Consider the following 20995-nt stretch of genomic DNA (forward strand, 5'->3'; position numbering starts at 1 on the left):
TCCTGGTAATAATTTTAAATATTCTTATATATATATATATATCCATGTATACTGAAATTTACATTGCTCTGATACCTTCTAATTTAAGACTAACCATCAATCTAAGCAGGGGGAAGTTGTACACATAAAATCATATCCACACATATATATTTACAATACCAGAGTGTCAGAGTATTCCTCAAACTGTACATACACAACTATTCTCCAAAAATACTCCCTACGGAAATTAGGGACATACAAAATAACTTCCCACAATACTCACTCTCAGAAAGGGCAATATTGTAGCCCATCTACCTGCGAGTTTGATCTGCTCGCCTAGCTGGATCATCTGAAAAATATTATATTACTGGGATGAGACAACGCTCAGTAAGACGAACTATGCTATTACTAGTGTGTGGCAAATAAGTTACATTTCTGTAAAAATCTGATTTAAAAATGTCATGAATAACTAAACCTGAGAGTACTGGTATAAATAACATATAATATAGCTTCTACTTATGTTACTTAACATATCTAACTTTATAAATTTTCTATTCATAATACTTCTAATATTCATAAATACATCTACTATTTCTGTAAATCTATATATACGTATAATATTTGAGAAAATTTCCCTGGATGGATAACTACTGTATGTCATGATTTAACCCCTCATGACAGGGTTGTGCGGCCCATAGGCGGGATCTATTACTATTTGGCCTACTAGGTGAAATCACTATACTCCGAAAGTCAAATCGGCCCTCTCAACCCATATCTAATGGGGAGCCTGTCCACAACATAGTCACGATCAACTTCTTAATACCACGTATTATCTAAATATGTGGTTGCACTCTGAATAGTATATAACTACGGTTCCATGCCTTGTAAACTGATATGTAATGGTCTATCAGGGTCTAATACTATATAATACGTTTCTATAAATAACTATCTATTTTACCATGATTCTGTATTAACTGTATTAACCATGACACTGTAATAAACTGTATCTATATTAACTATATTTCTAAAAAAAACTATAAATCTGTATGTCATGGTACTATAAAACTATATAATCATGGTATTCTGAAAACTGTAAATACATTACCCTGTCTGTGCATTCTATAAAACATAATCTTGAAAATACTGTAAAACATGTTTCTATACTATATCCATATTCTCATGCCACAAAGTAATTTAAAACATGTTAAACATAATTGATAAACTGTATAAATTCCTGCTCTGAATAATAATATGGTAAAAACATATAATTTATACTGAAATCATACTAGAATTGCCTAACATAGCATATTTCCCTTACCCGATTCCTGCGAAAATCCCCTATTGTGACGGGTCCTACACCCACAGGGTTCCCCACTTAAACCCTAAAAGTAACATTTCCCAGAACAAAATATCATTATTTCTGCATCTAGAACATTTTCTACAACTAGTAGAAAGCCTAACTTTATATAAAAGATCTTACCCTGAATTTGGGATGAAATTCAACTCAGTCCCACCAACGATCCGCTCCAGTAGATTGGGAGAAAACTTTCTCAGGAGCGTCGTGGTGGCCTCAGATCATCGATCCGGCGACTAACGGGGTCGAAATCGAAGAGAGAGGAGGGAGGAACCGTAGAGGAGAGAGAGAGAGAGGGAAGAGATTTTGCTGATAATTTGCGTGAAAAACCGAGTTTAGGGCTATTTATACTATATGCTTCGTCGACAAGCCACGTCATCTCATCAACGAGGTCAAGAAGGAGGTTCATCGATGAATGCTATCTCCTCGTCGACAAAATTCAGAACTTGGAAAAATAGCCTCTCTGTCAAGCCCCGAACCCGGAAATGGAACCCAAGGGTGTGAATGTAATCTAACTTGTCCAACACAAGCTAGGACTTACCCAAGTACCTCTCACAATACACCGACCACTTCGCTTCTACCCCAAGAAGCTAGCTCCGGTTACGCGAAGGACTTGAAAAATATGTACGTACAGTACGGGTGAGACACCTCTCAGTAAGGAAGAATACATGTTATATCGAGGTGTGGCATTCGAGTGTTATCGTGATACACAACACATACACAGTTAAATGCAGTTCTAGTACTAATTATAAAACAGTGCATACAAACACACACACATGATCAAGCAACCCGGTGTCGTCACACCCTTCGGCCCGAAGCCGGCCCACAATACCCGGCGTCGGCCCGTAGCCGACCCACAATACATGGCATCCCTGGCACATGGCGAACCACAGGCTCCCATGGCATCGTACTGGTACAAACTGGTGGATCCACACCCTTTGGTGATTAGTCGGTAAGACTCATGCCCTCAGATATAGAGCTAGACACTCTTGCCAAACATGGTCTAACAATTTCATATGCCCACGGATATAGAGTCAGACACTCTTTCAGGACCTGGAACAACTCGGAACCCAATTCCTATTGCATTTCAATAAAACACAACCATGCATACTCATATAACCAAACAAACTACACTCATTTGAAAATCCGAAAATCATGTTTTCCAAATATATACAGTTTAATATAAAGTCAAGGCACGACCATTGTAATGACGCAAAATATATATATTTATATATATATATAAATTAAAAAAATATTATTATTAATTAATTATTATTAAGAAAATTAATTATATTAAAAAAAATTGAGGATTTTGGGTATATATATATATATATATATATAAAAGTATATATATAAGTTAAGGATATATTTAAGTATATATAAAAGTAAGGATAAGGGATAAAGGAAAGAAAAAAAAAAAGGAAACTTAATTCCTAAGTTTCCTGGAACAGAGTTAAGTAGAGAAGAAAAAAAAAAGTTCCTTCTCACGTGCAGATAAGAAAGGAAAGAAAGAAAGAGAAAGAAAAAAAATATATATATATTCTCTCACGCTCTCCACTCCTCTTCTTTCTACGATTTAGTAGCGGATTTTCATCCAATTAGAAATCCGAAAATACCACTAAACTCCATTCTCCGCCACTGACATATCTACCAAAGTGGATTTGTCGTAGGAGTAACGTGGGCATATCTCCTGGGCTAAGCCAAATTCTTATTATTGTCTCAATTTTTCCTAAATTTTAAGCCAAATGACCGATCAGATACCACCACGAGAATCTATGAATGATTCTCTACAAGTTTAGCGAAGTGAATTTCTCGTGGGGACGTTGTAGGAAGAGCTCCAAAACTAAGATAAATGGGTTATTTAGAAATTAATTGATATTTAATTATAGTAAATTAGGAAATGTTAAAATAATATTTTATTGGGGTTGATATGATTGAATCAGGGTTCGGGTGAGCGCCGCGGGTATCAGTTTGGGAGTCCTGCAGGCGTGGTTCAGGAAATCAGGTAAGGGGGAATAAAATTATATCAGTATTTTATTAAGGTGAACCAGTAATTTACGAGTGTATGAAATTTATTATTTATCTATATGATTTTCAGAATAGTCTGATTACTGGAAAAATAATGATTTTGTTTAAAGTTTATATTTAGGATAATTGTTTATGATATTAAATTCATATGACATGGGAGTAATTTTTCTTAATATATTGAATATGATTTACTGTGGTATTTGGGTTTGCATGTGGGTGTGTTTGAAATGATTATAACATGATGAATGAGTTGTTATGTTTGACTTCTGTGTGGAAATGTATTGATCTGTTGGAATACTGTGTGGGAAATGAATTGATTTGTTGGATTCCTGTGTGGAAATGCATTAATGCGTCTGTGTGAACTAACTGTGTGGTTATTCGTATGCATCTCAATATAACGTTGGCATGAGGAGGTTGTTATACTGCCTAAATATAAATCATGATGTGACGTTGGCAGGTCGAGGAGCTCGTCGTATTGTTATTTATATGGGGTAGGACATTGGCAGGTCGAGGAGCTTGTTCTATTGATGTACGACGGGTAGGTCATGGGGATTGGATACTAGTGAATAATGGCACTTGTGTGGGCCATGTTATATACCTTGTGTGGGTAGTGGTGCATGTGTGGGCCACGTTATATCCTGTGTGGATAATGGCACCTGTGTGGGCCATGTTATATACCTTATGTGGGTAGTGGTGCCTGAGTGGGCCACGTTATATCTAGTGTGGATAATGGCGCCTGTGTGGGCCATGTTATGTACCTTGTGTGGGTAGTGGTGCCTGTATAGGCCACGTGTAGATAAGAAGTATGTAGGTGCATGTGTGGGCCACGTACTGACATGAACGCAGTAGCTCTGTGTGGACCATGTATTGAGGACATTGGAAGATGAAATATGAGATACATGATTCCTATGTGGATGTGTTGTGCGCATGTGAATTTAATTATAGCATAAAAATAATGGTATAACATATTGTGAATGCATGTGTGTGCATGCGGTGAGATAAACATACCACCGGGGGCTTGTTGAGAAAGGCAAGTGCTCTGCTAGGTAGTTTCTTGGTATCAGTGCAAAGGGATGCTACTTGTATAGGCGGGTAGAGATCCCGATCCTTGGAAACTTTCGCCTTTAAAATAATAAAGATGTGTATACTAGTAGCGAGGTAATACTTCACCTGAGGGCTTACTGAGTAAGGTGAGTGCTCTGATAGGTAGTTTTTAGTACCAGAGCAGAGGGAAGCTACTTGTATGGGCGGGTAATCTTCCCTATCCTTGGGAACTTTTTCCTGTATAAAAATTATGTACTTGTGCATTTTGGATGTGCGTATGATATTATATGTTAGTGATGTTATCAGTGATACGTTTTCTCAGTTGTTATTGATGTTATATGAGAAGCAGTTTATTTTGAGATATAAAACTCAATTGTCACACACAGTTATAATTTATTCCACCCTTACTGAGAAGTGTCTCACCCTAATGGATTAACAATTTTTCAGGTTCTTCTGGAGACTGGGTTTGAAGGCCTAGGCTAAAACTGTTTTTGCTGGTTTCCTTTTTTGGGGTATTGTGAGATACTTAAATATGTATAGATATATTAATACGGGATTATGTTTTAAATACTAGTTGTGGAGATTGATATATGGATGTTGTAGTGTTTGTTTTTGGGTTGTTATATAGAACTTTGGTATTTATTTGAGGTTATTTATTATGTTCCGTTGCGTGCATGATAATTATGGTATCAGATACAGGTGATTGGAACACGTGGCACCCAGGCCCCACTTGGCGGGTTTTGGGGCGTCACAACCATCCCTATTACATAATATAAATCACTATATACATATGATTTTCAACAAAACCAGGAATGCAACCCAATACCCCTTTTTTCCCAAAATTGTAACATGAAAAACCCATAATTTTACTCGTAAGATCCCCCTAGATAAGTAACCAAAAACGTACACAAGACCGTGAACCACAGTTCTACCAAGTTCAATTTCAAAAATAACTAATATAAACGGAATCCCTTTACCTTTCTCCAAATGGCAAATCTCGAACTCCAAGGCCCTTAAACAGGGAACTGAGTTCCAAAACCTACATACCACAATATAGAATATGCTCACAACCCTATTCTCTACATAACTATAGAATCAGAACTGAAAATCGAGTCTTACCTCGATTTTGAGCTAAAACCCGAAAAAACCTGAAACGAAGATCCAATCTGTAGATATTGTAGAGAATCCTTCCACGATCCTCGTGGTAACTTCGGATCAACGATTCTAGCGACGAACATCAAAGAAATCTAGAGAGATGGAAAGTAGGTTGAGTTTCAAGAGAGATAGAGAGAGAAAATGAGATTTCTTAGCTGAGAAGTAATGAAAATATCTATTTATAGCCCTTTGCCTCAGTCACTTCTTGTCGACGAATGGTGCCTTCGTTGACAAGCCCCTGTAGTTTTCTCATCGACGAGACCATGACCTCGTTGACGAGCTTGGGATTTATGGATTTCTGAAACCCCTCGGCTTCTCCTCATCGACGAACCCCTGAAACTCGTCACCGAGTATCCTTAAGACTTCATCGACAAACTCTAGATTCGTCAACGAGGCCTGCTTAATTTACCTTTTTGCCCCTCATTTAATTAATTATATCAATATTTCACAGGTCAAGTTCTTACAACCTCCCCTCCTTACAAAAATTTTGTCCTCTAAATTTGTTATCTCTTATTCATAACTCATTCATGAAATCAATTATACACTCGACTTTAGAAAGAAAACCGGCATCTACTATAACGCAGCCCCATCACAACATATACATACCCTCACTTATGGTGAAGGAATACCATGGTTACAAACATAAATGATCTCAGGAAATCACAAATACACACACTCCTCAAGACCAACCACCTATTCCAATACAAAGTAGGGTAATGTACATAACTCAGAACAACTTTGGATACTTTTGGCGTATTTCTGCTTTCAATTCTCAAGAAGCTTCCTTAATCTCGTGATTCCGCCACAATACCTTCACCAAAATATGTCCTTGGTACGTAGTTTTTGAACTTTATGGTCCATAATCGGAATAGGTATCTCCTTATATGCTAAGGTATCCCCAATCTCCACATTCTTGTAGCTAATAACATGTGAAGGATCCAACACGTACCTCCTCAACATGGATATGTGAAACACATTGTGGACCCTCGAGAGTGCTGGGGGTAGTGCAATCCTATAAGCTACCAGACCCACTTGCTCAAGAACCTCAAATGGTCCGATGTACCTCAGACTCAGCTTGCCTTTCTTCCCAAATCTTATCACCCCTTTCATCAGAGCAATCCTCAAAAATACCTTACCCCCCACCTCGAACTCCAACGCACGGCGGTGAACATTTGCGTAGCTCTTCTGCCGACTCTGAACTAATTTAATCTTTTCTCAGATCAAACCTACTTTCTCAGATGCCTGCTTCACAAGTTCAGGTCCTAAGACCTAACGTTCACCAACCTCACTCCAATACAGAGGAGATCAAAACCTCCAACCATACAGAGCCTCAAACGGTGCCATCCCGATACTAGCTTGGAAGCTGTTGTTATAAGTGAACTCTACTAGTGGCATAAACTATATCCAGCTACCACTAAAATCTAACACACAAGCCCGCAACATATCCTCCAAGATCTGTATCGTCCTTTTTGACTGTCCATCGGTCTGGGGGTGGAACGTTGTACTGAAAGTAAGTTTCATCCTCAATGCTTCTTGCAAGCTCATATAGAATCGAGAAGTAAACCTCGGGTCTCAATTTAATGCAATTGACACTGGTACCTTATGCATTCTAACTATCTCATGCACATACATTTCTACTAGCCTACTCAAAGGTAGCTAACCTTCATCGGTAAGAAGTGAGCAGATTTTGTCAACCTGTCCACAATCACCTAGATAACATTCTGCTTGTGAAGTGCTGGTGGCAGTCCGGTCACAAAGTCTATAGAAATATGCTCTCATTTCCACTTAAGAATAGCTAAGGGCTTTAATGGCCCTGCCAACCTCTAATGTTCAGCCTTCACCTGCTGACATGTCAGACCCTACTCTACAAACTGAGCAATTTGCCTCTTTATACCACTCCACCAGAAAGTCTCACGCAAGTCTCAATACATCTTTCTACTACCTGGATGTACCGAATACAAAGAACGATGCACTTCCTCTAGAATTGTTCTTTTGATCTCATCATCGTTCGGAACACATAACCTCATCCAAAACCTCAACACACCTCCCTTGGAGATATTGAACTCTATAGTCAATCCCTGTCGTACCTTTTCCATAACCTCTGCTAACCCCGCATTACTAGCCTGCACGACCTTTATACGCTAAAACAAAGTTGGCTGAACCACCAAACTAGCAAAGAAAGTTTGATGATCACCACGCACAAACTCTATACTTGAGCTCTCTAGATCCTATCTGATGTGATGCTGAGCTATAATTGCATATACAACCGTATGCTCTGACTTCCAACCCAAAGCATCAGCCACCACATTCCTCGCATGCTCAGCATCCGCTGGGGTAAGAGAATACACTCGTGTCGGAGCTGTGTTCGCCTGATATGTCCTCTGGAATACCTGATTACTTCCCTGATTCTGACTCAAAGAAAGTGTACCCCTCTTTGACGCGTGACAATCCCGAGCCATGTGAGCTGACTGGCCACAGTTGTAGTAGTTACCCCCAAGCGACTGGCACTCACCGCTATGCCATTTGTGGCACCTGGTACAACGATCAACCACCTGGCTCATCTGAGAACGTTGATGCTCGGTATTTTTTTGGTAACACGAGCCCATGTTCCTCTTCTTCCATGATCCCTGTCGAGATTTCAACCGAGTACCAGAAGGTATTGACCTCTTCCTCGACTCTTGATCCACCTCGTCCTCTCGGATACCAGTCTTAATCACGGTGGTTTTATCCACCAAAATTGAGAACTCACGGATCTGAAGCATACCCACTAATCTGTGGATGTCCTTCCTCATACCCTTCTTGAACCTCCGAGTCTTCTTGTACTCGCTCGAGATTAAACACAGCACAAACCGAGATAGCTCTATATACCGAGCATCATACCCCTGCACCATCATACTCCCCTGAGTCAGCGCAAAAAATTCATCCGCATTAGTGTCACGTACAAAAGTAGGGAAGTGTCTGTCAAAGAACACTTCCTTGAAACTGCTCCAAGACATCTCCATAAAACCAGCCCTCTGCTTCTTCAGCAGACTCACGACAGTCCACCATCACTCTGCCTCCGCAGATAACTGGAAGGTAGCATAAAGAACTCTCTGCTTGTCTGTGCAGTGTAGGACCTCCAAGATCTTCTCAATCTTCTCGACCCAGTCCTCTGCTATTGTCAGGTCATGTCCCTCTGAGAATGTTAGAGGATGCATGTGTGTGAACCTCTCAATGGTGCATCCCATAGACATTGGAGAACATTTGCGTCTCTTGACACTCCGCCCGATCTCCTGTAGAAGTTGTCTCGTCAGTCCTCGAGACACAGTAGGTGACTCACCACTCACCGTCTCCTCAGAGCCACTTCCCAGGTCATTATCCTTGGGATCCATTCTGAAAACAAAATAGAGCTCTATGAAGACTCCTATAACATGTACAATTTACACAATTATCTAACCTTAATCATGTTAACTATCACCTGTTAGGTCCAAGTCTGTCCTATCACACTAACACGAAAGTCATCAATGGTTTGACATGATTTTACTAAAATCATCGTTTCAGGAAAAACACAGAACACTGCCGACGAGTCCCAGTCTAGCAACAAAACAATCCTCAATCAACTCTACCCATATCCAACCCCCCATGCTCTGGTATGTACACACAGCTAAGCCTAACCAAGTCTACAAGACCCAACAACCTAATAAGCTTTGATATCAAGCTGTCATGTCCCGAACCCAGAAATGGGACCCAGGGATGAAAATGTAATCTAACCTGTCCCTGTATCCAACAAATCATCCAAAGATACAGTACAATGAATGAGGGTCCAACCCCGTGGGGTTCCTAAGCACCAAATACGCATCCACATACATTCACTTACACAGCGGAAGAAAGTCATTCTATACATATTTTGTACCATACTAGAGTCTATACAAAAGAGTCAAACTCCAAAAAAATAGCACAAACCCAAGTGGCAGCCAAAACTCCCAAAAGACCACCCAACACAAGCTAGGACTTACCCAGGTACCTCCCGCAATATACCGACCACTACGCTCCTACACCAAGAAACTAGCTTCGATTACCCAAAGGACCTGAAAAATATGTACGTACAGTAGGGGTGAGACACCTCTCAGTAAGGAAGAATACATGTTATATCGGTGTGTGGCATTCGAGTATTATCATGATACACAACGCATACACAGTTAAATGCAGTTCTAATACTAATTTCAAAATAGTGCATACAAGCACACAGACATGATCAAGTAACCCGATGTCATTACACCCTTCGGCTCAAAGCCGGCTCGCAATACCTGGTGTTGGCCCGTAGCAGACGCACAGTACACGGCGTCCCTGACACATGTCAAACCCTAGGCTCCCATGGCATCATACCGGTACAAACTGGTGGATCCACACCCTTCGGTGATTAGCCGGTAAGGCTCACGTCCTTGAATATAGAGCCGGACATCTTGCCAAACATGGCCTAACGATTTCATATGCCCACGGATATAGAGTCGAACACTCTTTCAGTACTTGGAACAACTCAAAACCCAGTTCCTATTGCATTTCAATAACACAACCATACCTGCTCATATAACCAAACAAACCACACTCATTTGGAAATCCGAAAATCATGTTTTCCAAACATATACAGTTTAATATAAAGTCAAGGCACATCCATCCCTATTACAAAGTATAAATCACCATATACATACAGTTTTCAACAAAACCAGGGATGAAACCTAATACCCCTTTTTTCCCAAAACTGTAACATGAAAAACCCATAATTTTACCCGTTAGATCCCCCCAAATGAGTAACCAAAACGCACACAGGACCGTGAACCACAGTTCTACCGAATCTGATTTCAAAAATAACTGACATAAACTGAATCCCCTTACCTTTCCCCAAATGGCAAATATTGAACTCCAAGGCCCCTAAATAGCGAACCGAGTTCCAAAACCTACATACCACAATACAGAATATGCTCACAATCCTATTCTCTACACAACTACTGAATCAAAATTGAAAACCGAGCCTTACCTTGATTTTGAGCTACAACCTGAAAATGCTTGAAACGAAGATCCGATCGTAGATATTGTAGAGAATCCTTTCAAGATCCTTATGGTAATTTTAGATCAATGATTCCAGCGATGAACAGCGAAGAAATCTAGAGAGATGAAGAGTAGGTTGAGTTTCTAGAGAGATAGAGAGAGAAAATGAGATTTCTTCGCTGATAAGTAATGAAAATATATATTTATAGCCCTTTGACTCGACCACTTCTCATCAACGAATGGCGCCTTTGTCGATGAGCCCCTGTAGTTTTCTCATCGACGAGACCATGACCTAGTCGATGAGCTTGGGATTTCCGAAACCCCTCGGCTTCTCCTCGTCGACGAACCCTCGGAACTCATCGCCAAGTATCCTTAAGACTTCGTTGATGAACTCTGGATTCGTCGACGAGGCCTTAATTTACCGTTTTGCCCCTCATTTAATTAATTAAATCCATATTTCACGGGTTGGGTTCTTACACTCTCGGTATCTTCTTGTCGACGAAACGTGTCCTTGTTGACGAGATCCTCATGTACCCTCGTCGACGAATCCCCTGTGTTCGACAACGAGACCCTAATTAATTTTCTTAGGTTATTACAGTTACAAAACGAACTACCACACAACCCTTATTACAAATAATTCAACAATAATCTTCCTTTGGTTGTGTTTGGGTCCTTTTTGAGTACGTGTCCATTTGATCTTTCCTTTTTGACGTCTACTTGGTCCGATCTTTGCCTTCTATCCAGTACTTCATGAATTCGTCACTGGAACCTATACTAAACATGATATGCAAAGATAGGAAAAACTATGAACAACATATAGGTTAACATCATCAAAACATATAAACACGATTATGTAGCCCCAAGGCTAACAATGGGTTTTTAAATATTTATTGTAGCATGGATTTTCCTAAAGCTTTGATTAATTCTAAGATGTCTATGAACGAAGTTTGTTTAATTGACAGTGCTACAACACATACAATTTTTCAAGATAAGAAATATTTCCATTACTTGAATATATCTTCAAACGTTAATACAATATCTGGTTCTACAAATTTGATTGAAGGCTTCAGAAGAGCTAATATAAAGTTACCCAATGATACTTTATTTCAAATTGATGAAACTTTATATTCCAATGGATCTAGAAGAAATCTTTTAAACTTTAAATATTTAAGGGTCAATAGATATCACATTGAAACTACAAATGAAGACAGTAAAGATTGAATTCCATTTTATTACTTCTATTATTTCTGGGAAGAAACAAATTTTAGAAAAAGTATCAACTTTATCTTCTGGATTGTATTATACAAAGATTAAAGTAGTTGAATCATATAATGTCCTTCACCAGAAGTGCAATGACCCAAAGTTATTTACACTTTGGCATGATTGTCTTGGACATATTGGAGATGTAATGATGCAAAAAATCATTAAGAAATCACATGGTCATCCACTAAAGAATAAAAAGATTCTTTTATCAAGTGATTTCATGTGTACTGCTTGCCCTCAAGGGAAATTAATTGTCAAACCATTTATTTAAAAGATAAGTCTTGAATCTCCTAGTTTCTTACAAAAAATTCATAGTGATATATGCAGACCAATACATCCACCATCTGGACCATTTAGATATTACATGGTCTTAATTAATGCATCTACTAGATGTTCACATGTTGCTCTACTTTTCACTCATAATATTATATTTGCTAGACTTCTTTCTCAACTAATTATATTACGAGCTCATTTTCCCGATTATCCAATTAAATCAATTTGTTTAGATAATGTTAGTGAATTTACATCCTAAATTTTTTATAACTATTACATGTCACTTAGAATAGATGATGTGAATTAAATCAATCTGAACGTATGTGGTACAATCGATTAAGTGAATGCCTTGTGAAAGAAGGATTCATAAATGATCCAATTTGTCCATGCATTTTTATTAAAAGATCAAAATTTGGATTTACTATAATTACTGTTTATGTTGATGATTTGAATTTAGTTAAGACTCTTGAAGAGCTCACTAAAGTTGCTAATTATTCAAAACGGAATTTGGAATGAAAGATTTAGGAAAGACAAAATATTGTCTTGGTCTACAGATTGAACATGTAAATGGCGAAATTCTTGTTTATCAATTTAAATATACCGAAAAGATATTAAGACAATTCTACATGGACAAAGTTCATCCTTTGGGATCTCCAATGATGGTACGATCACTTGATGTTAAGAAGAATCCATTTCGACCTCCTGGTAAGGGGGAGGAATTACTTGGTCCTGAAGTACCATATTTAAGTGCTATCAGCTCTTTGATATATCTGCTCAATTGTACAAGACCTAACATTGCATTTTCTATAAATCTACTAGCAAGATATAACTGTGCCCCTACTCGGCGACACTAAAATGGAATTAAGCACATTCTATGCTATTTGAAAGGTACATCTAATTTGAGTTTATTCTATATATTTGATTCCAAGTCTCAACTAGTAGGATATGCAAATGTTGGATATCTATCTGATCCTCACAATGCTAAATCTCAAACGGGATATGTATTTCTTTACGGAAAATTGCTATTTCTTGGAAATCAATAAAGCAGACGGTTACAGTAACATCCTCCAATCATTCTGAAATACTATCTATTCATGAAACTAGTAGAGAATGCGTGTGACTTAGATCAATGATTTCTCATATCTAAGCAAATTGCAGTATTCAATCAATCAAGGGCATTCCAATAGTTTTATATGAAGACAACGCTGCATGTATAGTTCAGTTAAGAGGAGGATACATAAAAGATGACAGAACGAAGAATGTCTCTCTAAAATTCTTCTATACATATGAACTCCAGAAGAATGGTGATATACATGTTCAGCAAATTCGATCAAGTGATAATCTAGCATATATGTTTTCCAAATTTTTGCCTATTACAACATTCAAGAAATTGATTCATCTCATCGCAATGAGATATCTTAAAGATCTTAACAGAATGAGTTAATATATGAGTGACATCCACGTGAAAGTGTTATGAAAATCATAAAAATTAATGGTCGTCACCCCTTCATTTTCCACCTCCATAAATTATGTCCCTTTATTTTCCACTTTCATAAATTATGTCCCTTTGTTTTTCACCACCATAAATAATGTGCAATCTTTATTACCCTATAAAAGAGTTCCTCTCTCTCTCATTTTGACATACACACATAAAGCTTAAAGTAGGCATACGAATAGAAAGGAAGAGAGAATATGAAAGATGGAACGAAAAGAGATATATTGTACATGATCAATTTTAAATCATCATATAATTATGTCCGAAATAATCAAGTTTTTTATCTTATCCGTCAGTGGGATAAAAATAACTAAATCACGTAAAATTTCAGTCTCATCTCTATTTATTTTTCTGTATCTTTTATAACAATTCACAATATTTTCTTTTTAGATAATCTAAAAAAAAGAATTATGTGAAGAAACTTATATGCCCCGGGCACTGAATTTTTCTCCTATTCCGACCCAGCTCAATGCCTTTCCCCTTTCGGCCTCGTCAATCCTTCATATTACCCACCTACCTCTGAGAGAACTTCTCTCTCTCTCTCTCTCTCGTTTCTGTGACTCAATTTTGCTGTTCTTCAGTTTGTTCCTTCTCAAATGGCCACAATGGACACAATCTCCGCCGCCCTGAAACTCGCCGACGCCAAGAAATCCAGCCTCCGCAAAGCCTTCGACGACCTTCAAGCCGTTGCTCCCTCTCTCTCATCTTTCAACCTCTCCTGGTCCGACATCGACGCCCACTTCACCCAAATCCAGACCCACCTCCTCCAAAGATTCAAACAGCTCGAAACCCTGGCTGCTCAGTTGCCTCTCAAGTCATCTGCCGTGGACCCATCTCCTTCTTCGGCCCCGCCAGCGAAAATCACATCCGCGGTCGCGCCGGGGGCGCGGCCGGAGCTGAAGGCCCTCTGCGGGGCCATGAACGGGGTGGGATTGATGAAGTTCCTCTGCGAGCATCGACAAGAGCGACACAGTATTCGGTCGGAGATTCCGGAGGCGCTCCGGTGCGCTTCGGACCCTGCCGCCCTGGTTTTGGATACCATGGGTGGGTTTTACCCGCCATATTCGAGGGGGGATAAGGACCCGGAACTGTATACTACGAGGATGAACTGCATTCTGTTGTTGGAGGAATTGGTGACGATGAAGCTGGAGATTGGACCCGAGGTGAGGGAGAAGGCGAAGGAGTTGGCAGCGGAGTGGAAAGGGAAGGTGACTAGGGGAGGGGAGAACCCTTTGGAGGCTTTAGGATTTTTGAACCTCTTGATGACTTATGGGTTGGGTTCTGAATTCGACGTGGAGGAGTTTCTTGAGTTCTTCGTCATCACTAGTCGGTACGGCAGGGCTGTTCAATTGTGTCGGGTGCTTCTCACCATGGAGAAAATGCCTAGTATGTCTATTAATCTACCTTGGATTTTGAAAATTGTGGGGATTTGATTAAAATGCAAAACAAAGTTGTATTGGACTTTTGCAAAATTTCTCATAAATTCAAATTCAAGGTTTGCATTTCATGCCCCCAAACACAACGTTAAGGTTTCTGAATCAATGCAGATTTTTTCCCTGTTTTTGTTGTTGTTGATTTCAATCTATGTTGTTTTGTCTATGCATTTATGCTTGTATTTTTTTCTTTGGTAATTATTAGTTATTGGATAAATTGGAAGGCATCTAGCGGATGATGGACCTTAGCTGTAGCGTCAAATTTTTTTGGCTGAACCTATTCTTGAACACTTGATTGATATATGCTTGTAGCTTTCAAATGGTTGGCTCAAGCTGTATGGTATTGACAAATGCAAAATCCATTGTGTGCAATCTCTGTTATTGAATGTAAAGCAACACACAAATAGGATGGCAAGTGTCACAGGGTTTAAGATCTCACGCCTTTGCTTGACACTGTGATGGCACCAAGTCTCACTTGATCAAGACAATAACAGTCAATTAAATTCATGGGTTAATCTTGCAATTCTGTAAAGGGTGTATGATGTACACAATTCAACAAAGTTTGCTGGAGCAACACCTCCCAATCTTTATTCTTATTCAGGATTACACTCTCAAGACATGTGCAGGAACACCATCCACCAATTCCATCTGATGTTCCATGCCACCCCACATGCCCGTTTCTACAATTAATGCCCCCAACTAGCTAGGGTTGGGTTGCATTGTCCTTCCCTTGAACCCACGGTTAGGACAACAATGACCATTTCCTGAATGGGTTTTGCTTTCGAATTCACAACTTTGATCCTACTTGAATTCCATTTCAGTTTAAGGCCAAACTTCACCACTTCCTTCTTTACAACAAAGTTACGCATGACTCTTGAGTCCACCATCATATCATTTTCTTAGAAATGGGCTTTCCAGCAATGATAGCGTTCAACAACTATCGTGGGTTGACATGCGATGGCCCGTCTTCATCCGACTCACTATCTTTCAAATTTGAGGCTACCAAAGCATTCAATTTCTCTTGTTTTGGACAGTATGGGCTCAATGAGGGCCATTATAGTTGTAACAACCACATTTTTGAGGATTTTGGGAAGTATCCTTCCCCTAATTTCGATTGCTACCTTTACCCATTAATATGTCCTGCGTATCCTTTTTCTTCCCCATCTCTTTCTTAGCCTTACCTTTGTCTTTGTATTTCTTTGGCTTGGCTTTTGAAACCTTGGTCTTCACGTTGATTCTGAAATTGAGCTAAATCATTTGCTATTGCTAGGCTGCAGGGAAATCTTTCATCCATTGTCTCTGCAATTCCAATTGTGCCCAAATTGTAAACTGGACTGAAAGTTGAACAACTTATCTTCCTTTGACATGTGTTTGATGTCCAACATCAAGGAATTCAACTCCTTGAAATAATCCCCGCACAATTCTAGTTTGCTTCAATAATTTAAGGACATCTCTTGCAACCCTAGCAGTGTTATAAGAAAGGAATTGATTTTTCAAATCCTTCTTTAGGAAAATCAATTCCTCTTTAGGGTCTCCGAAGTCTTGATTCTAGGTCTGCTTATATTGGCATCATCCTCCATTCGAGCGCACCACCATAGTTTAGCATTGCCCAACGAGTACATTGACGTTATGTCAACTCTCTCATTCTTTGGAATGTGGGCAGCCTTCAAGCACTGCTCCATATCCTAAAAGAGATTTTCAAGGTTCTTTGCACTATGACTTCCTTCAAAAGGCTTTGGTTCAGGACTCAAATTTTATGGGAGGCCTCACCCCCACTAGAACTTTAGGAGATGGCTCTCATCACAAGAGTGATGTCATCATCGATAGAACCAAGTTTGCCATTCACAGTTTCAGTGAAGGTCGTCATGTCACTCAATAAGGTTGACATTTTGGCTTCTGCTGTGAGCACAAAATCGACATGTCGTCCTCGTAGTTCAACAAACTCATTAGTTAAATTTTCACATTGTAGTCCAATGGAATTGCATCATCGGTTTGTGGAAAACCAAGGAATTTTTTCGATCGATTTACTATATCTTGCCAACTTGAATTTGCCATCGATGAACTAGGTCCTGATAGCAATTGTTTGTCATAGAGTCGAAGTTCTCACACTACTCCTTTTCATTGTAATGGCACTGAGCCTCACTTGGTTATGCCAGTGAAACAGAATCATTCATTTGTTAATTCTACAAGTGTGTAAAAAATAGAGCGTGGCATATCCAAGGCAACAAAGTTCACAGGAGCAGCAACAACTCATAACATTTATTCTCATTCAAGACAAGGATTACACACTGAATACGTGTAGGAACACCATCCATGGTTTCCCTCTAATGTCCCATTTCCTCTTCACATGTCATATTTATATGGTTGACACCCCTAACTATCTAGCGTCAGCACCCCAGCTACAGAGGTTTTGCTGGATGAAACCATCATTTGCCAACAGGGCATGACTAACTGAATCCACATATTTGTGGCTAGGTACGTTCCGTATTTCAAACCATGAGATATCCTTTAGACAAGCATGCATGTCAGCCCTTACGAGGAAAACTGTTATTGCCCTATCTGGTCAACACATCAACACTGCAGTCTTTGTTATTGACACTGCCCTCAGCTTGTAGGTCAACTCATTGTGTCATGCACAAGCTTAATAAACTACTGTATCAACTTTGTTGAAAACCATGACCCTAACCATATCCACCTCTAGCTGCATTGAGTGTGTCCTTAGCTTCTATGTGCTCCCTCCTTTGCAACATAGAATGTCAATCCACTGAATCCTGCAAGATAACCCATGACAGGCCATCTTTTATTATTGCCTTGGCATACGAGTTGACAACACCACATGCCTTGGCTTGTCAAGGTAATCAAGGGTCTAATAGCAGGCAACAACTATAGACCAAAACTATAACTTTGATGCCTAACAGAATATCAGATTCTTGTTCAAACAATTACATGCTGTTGTACTTTTACTTGAATAGAGAAAATTTCAATCAACTCTATGTAAGTTTGAAGTTTTCTTATTTCATAACTTCTCAATTTTGAAACCACGTTTAAGCCACATCTATTCCTTTGACTGAAAATCCTTTCATCATAGGTTGGGAATTATGAATTTGGAGCCGAGGATTTGTAGTTTTATGGGTTGCTGAATCCCATGTTCCCAAATATAAGATTATTGACATTTGAATTTTTTTTTTAACTATAATTTATAGGAGAATTTCTAATTTTCCTTAACCACTGGAAGTTCGTATTTGATGAAAGAGAGAGAGATTGTGGACATGGTGTCATGGTCAAAAGGGTAAATCCTTAAACTATTGATCGAAATCTTTTTTTTTTTCTGGATGCACTGGCCCCCAGGGTGGAGTGGTGGGTTGTTGTCAACTTGTCACCCAATAGTTTGCAGAGTAAGGTTCAACATCCCAATCTTCAGTGCTGTTTGTTGAGGCACATTATACTTGTAATTACTAGGTTCTCTTTTGTTTTTTTTTGCTTTCTTCTAGTCAGCATTTAATTGATATTAATTACCGTATTTGTTTCATTTGTTGTAGATCTGATTGAGAAACTCATCAGTTATGGCAAACAACTTTTGGCTGTCAAATTTATTTTTGAATTTCAGCTGACTGACAAGTTTCCACCAGTGCCTATATTGATATCCTATCTTATAGACACCAAGAAGGTTGCTAGAAAAGTTTGTAAGGATGGCAATAACTCTCTTCAGTCACTGGTAGCTCTTCTCCTCCTTACGTGATTCTTTGGATAGCTTTGTGATTACAGAATCTGGCAGTTGCTTACTTCATCTACTTTTTGGTGCAGAATGAGGCCACTGCCAAGCAAACTTTTGCCCTGAAACAAGTAATTAAATGCATTGAAGACCACAATCTTGAATCAAAATACTCGAAGGAGAAACTTGAAAGACGTCTTGAGAAACTTGAGAAGCAGAAGGCAAGAAGAAATCGTCCAAAGGTTGCAGCCGCCATCAAACTACAGCAGCAGCAGCCAAAATCACAGCAGCGGAATGGAAACAAGCATCCTTGGACAACAGCACCAGCTGTTCCAAAGAATCTTTCTGGTGCCAACTCAACTGCACCCCATTTCCAACAACCTCAGTTACAATCTGCAGGTTTGTTGCCAAATCGTCCTGCCCCATACTTGACTCCATCAGCTGGGCCATATGGCTTGGTTGGCTCAGCTCCTAGTGCTGCCCCATATGCAAGCTCATCAGCTGGGCTGCATGGCTTTGCAGGCACCTCTATGGGTTTGCTGGGGAACCTAAGTCCTACTAGATCCCATCTTTATTCTTCAGGATCGCATGTGCCATCTGGTTATTACGATATGCCACCTGCATACGGTGGATATGGTTCTCAATACCATCCATCCTACTATCCTCAGTAGTTATTCACACTGTTTATCTTTGTGATAGCATTGCTTTGGATGGTATCAGCTAATTTTGATGCACTGGTATTTGGAAAGCAGACTGTGCTACCCTGATCACTATGATCATAGTACAGCAACTAGATCTGGTTATGAAGTCCTCTTGATGTTTATCCAGCTGTTTAACTTAATTTAATTTTTGTGCGCTCGTTAAGAAAAAGAATGCTGTGCTTTTCTGGATTGTCCAGCTTGAAGCTCAGCCACTTGGCTGGTATGTTGGATTTGCGTAGGCAGTTTCACTATTTATTTTTCTCTTTTGATGTTCCGAAGGTTCTTAGGTTGTTCAATATTTCTTCTCTCATCATTTTCTTTTCTTTTAGAATTTATTAGTAGTGGCCCTGTTATAGTCTTATGTCCTAGGATTTTTATTCTGGAGCTTTTGTTGAATTTGTTTTTCCCTGGTTTCCTTGGCAAGATTTGAAATGATTTTACGGTTTCTGAAGGGGACACTATGGTGTATATGAAAGGGGATGCCCTTACAACTGTATCTAGGAAAGGAAAAATGGTTTTAGACTTTTAATTGACTCTTTCTTCATATCTTTTGTTCAATTTTATTTAAAAAGATGCCTCTGTACCTTCCGATACTACTGAAGGACAAAATTGAATTACCACTTGGATTCCCATATTGCCTGCCCTTTTTAAAAATAAGGATATGCTCACTTGTGGAAAACAATTTTATGTTCCACTTCTAATTTTTCAAGCAATTACACCAGTGCTGCCTTATTTTCCTGTTTACTAAATTTGTGCAAGAAAATTGTTCGACATCAGTTTGTTGTGTTTTAATTTGTAGATTTTCTATATAAATCTTGGAAAACCTTAAGATTAGATGGCATTTTAGAAATTATTTGAAAATTTGAAATTTGAAAATAAATTTTTTTTTTTCACAACTAATCAAATCCTAAGTTTCTGATTTTGAGGCTTTAAATTTATTCACATGTTTATTGCAGATTTCTGAGATGCTTCTGCTCCTAGATATTCTACTTTGGACCACTAATTATAGGTGTTCGTTGGAGTTTCTCTTGCAGCCCATTAGATTCAATCTTCAAGAGCTGCTGTGTTTATTTGTGTCGCCCACTAGCTTTTTGCAATCATGTTTGACTCATAACAGAGACCCTTTCTGCATGCACATTTCAAAACTGATAACACAGAAATGTCATTGGCAGTGCATTGGGCAAATTGCACTAATGATCCCTAAACTTATTTCTGAGTTTCAGGCAATCATTGAACTCTGAAATGTCAGAATGAAGTACCCAAACTCCAATTTTATTTTCATTGTAGTCCATCCATCAAGATTTGTTAGAATATTGTTCATTAAAAGATGATGTTGCAGTCATATAGGTTGTTCTTTAGTTGCTTTGTGCCATCTTGCCGGTGCCACCTGGCAATCATGTCAGGTCTTTGATGGTGGGACCATGTTGACACAAACTAAAGTTAGTGCATTAATTTCTTCCATTTCTTGTCTTCACTTCTCTCCACTTCCTTCTCTTCGGTCCATTTTATGCGAACCAAAGGAGAGAAGTAGAG

General features: G+C 39.0%; 1 protein-coding gene across 1 annotated transcript; it reads left to right on the plus strand.

Annotated features, from left to right (window-relative positions):
* The first annotated feature begins 14030 nt into the window (after window positions 1-14030).
* LOC131156612 (truncated FRIGIDA-like protein 1) lies at window positions 14031-19914 on the plus strand. Its single transcript, XM_058110427.1, has 3 exons — window positions 14031-15002; window positions 18589-18764; window positions 18854-19914. Exons 1-3 carry the CDS (start codon window positions 14213-14215, stop codon window positions 19430-19432), a joined length of 1545 nt encoding a protein of 514 aa, XP_057966410.1. The 5' UTR covers window positions 14031-14212; the 3' UTR covers window positions 19433-19914.
* Window positions 19915-20995: the final 1081 nt, after the last annotated feature.

The sequence above is a fragment of the Malania oleifera genome, chromosome 1, assembly GCF_029873635.1.
Source record: "Malania oleifera isolate guangnan ecotype guangnan chromosome 1, ASM2987363v1, whole genome shotgun sequence".
In the NCBI taxonomy this organism is placed as follows: Eukaryota; Viridiplantae; Streptophyta; class Magnoliopsida; order Santalales; family Ximeniaceae; genus Malania; species Malania oleifera.